This window comes from Penaeus monodon, chromosome 23 (genome assembly GCF_015228065.2).
Source record: "Penaeus monodon isolate SGIC_2016 chromosome 23, NSTDA_Pmon_1, whole genome shotgun sequence".
Classification (NCBI taxonomy): domain Eukaryota; kingdom Metazoa; phylum Arthropoda; class Malacostraca; order Decapoda; family Penaeidae; genus Penaeus; species Penaeus monodon.
In genome coordinates, this window is record NC_051408.1 from 8,018,705 (window position 1) to 8,019,589 (window position 885).

The window sequence follows — 885 nt, forward strand, 5'->3', positions numbered from 1 at the left end:
TCGTGAGGCGTGAGAAGACCTTAAAAGGACTATGATAAACGGTGCCACAAGGGGACAGGGGGCCACTTGGCTCTTTGTTTCGGGGGAAGCATGAGGGAGATGATGTATGTTTCTCGGACCTTCGAAACCCTTTTGGGTCCCTTTGTGGCCTTCATGTGGGGCTCATGTTGGGTTTTTTATGTGCTTCCCATTTTTGTTAAAGTTTTTTTTTTTTTTTGTCGCAAAGTTTCTTATTGGGGGGGTTCGTTTGGGACCCCATATTGGCTCCCTTTCGCGGTAGATGTCCTTTCAAAGGATCTTTTTTCTATGATTAAGTGGGGCTTTTGTGGGGGTCCCTGTGGTTTCTATGGGGCTTTGATGTTGTTGTTTGGTGCTTTTTTTATCGTATTTTGCTTATGTAGGTTCTTCTGTACCTCATATGTGACTCGCGTGAGGTACATATGTGCCAGTTTCACAGATTTTTTCTCTCATGATTTTGTGGCTCTCATGTGGGTGTTATGTGGGTTTCTATGTGGTTAGACTTTGCTTTGTCTCTGTCTCTTTTATCATATGTTGCCTTTGTAGGCTTCTTTTGTACCTCATATGTGGCTCTTCCACGGTATTTAGGCATTTATGCGACTCTCATGTAGGTGTCATGTTGATTTTCATGTGGTTTTATTGTATTTTTACCTTATCATTCATTCTACAAGCCCCTTTTTTACCACATATATAGCTCTCACAAATCTATCATGTCAGTTTTGTTTACCTTTTATGTGTCTCTTATGTGGCACTCGTCAGGGACACGATTCTTTTTATGACGACAACATAAAAGTGTCATTTCGTCACTTGGCCGCTAATTTGCATATGACACCCGCTTTCTGGCACTCTCTAGGACACATTTTAAAA

General features: G+C 41.6%; 1 protein-coding gene across 1 annotated transcript in view; it reads left to right on the top strand.

Moving 5' to 3' along the window:
• The first annotated feature begins 90 nt into the window (after nt 1-90).
• LOC119588120 (jouberin-like) overlaps nt 91-885 on the top strand; it is a 5,018-nt gene continuing 4,223 nt past the window's right edge. The window contains exons 1-2 of the mRNA XM_037936829.1: nt 91-166; nt 565-625. Coding sequence (XP_037792757.1) covers nt 91-166; nt 565-625 — 137 coding nt within the window. The remainder of the gene's footprint in view (nt 167-564; nt 626-885) is intronic.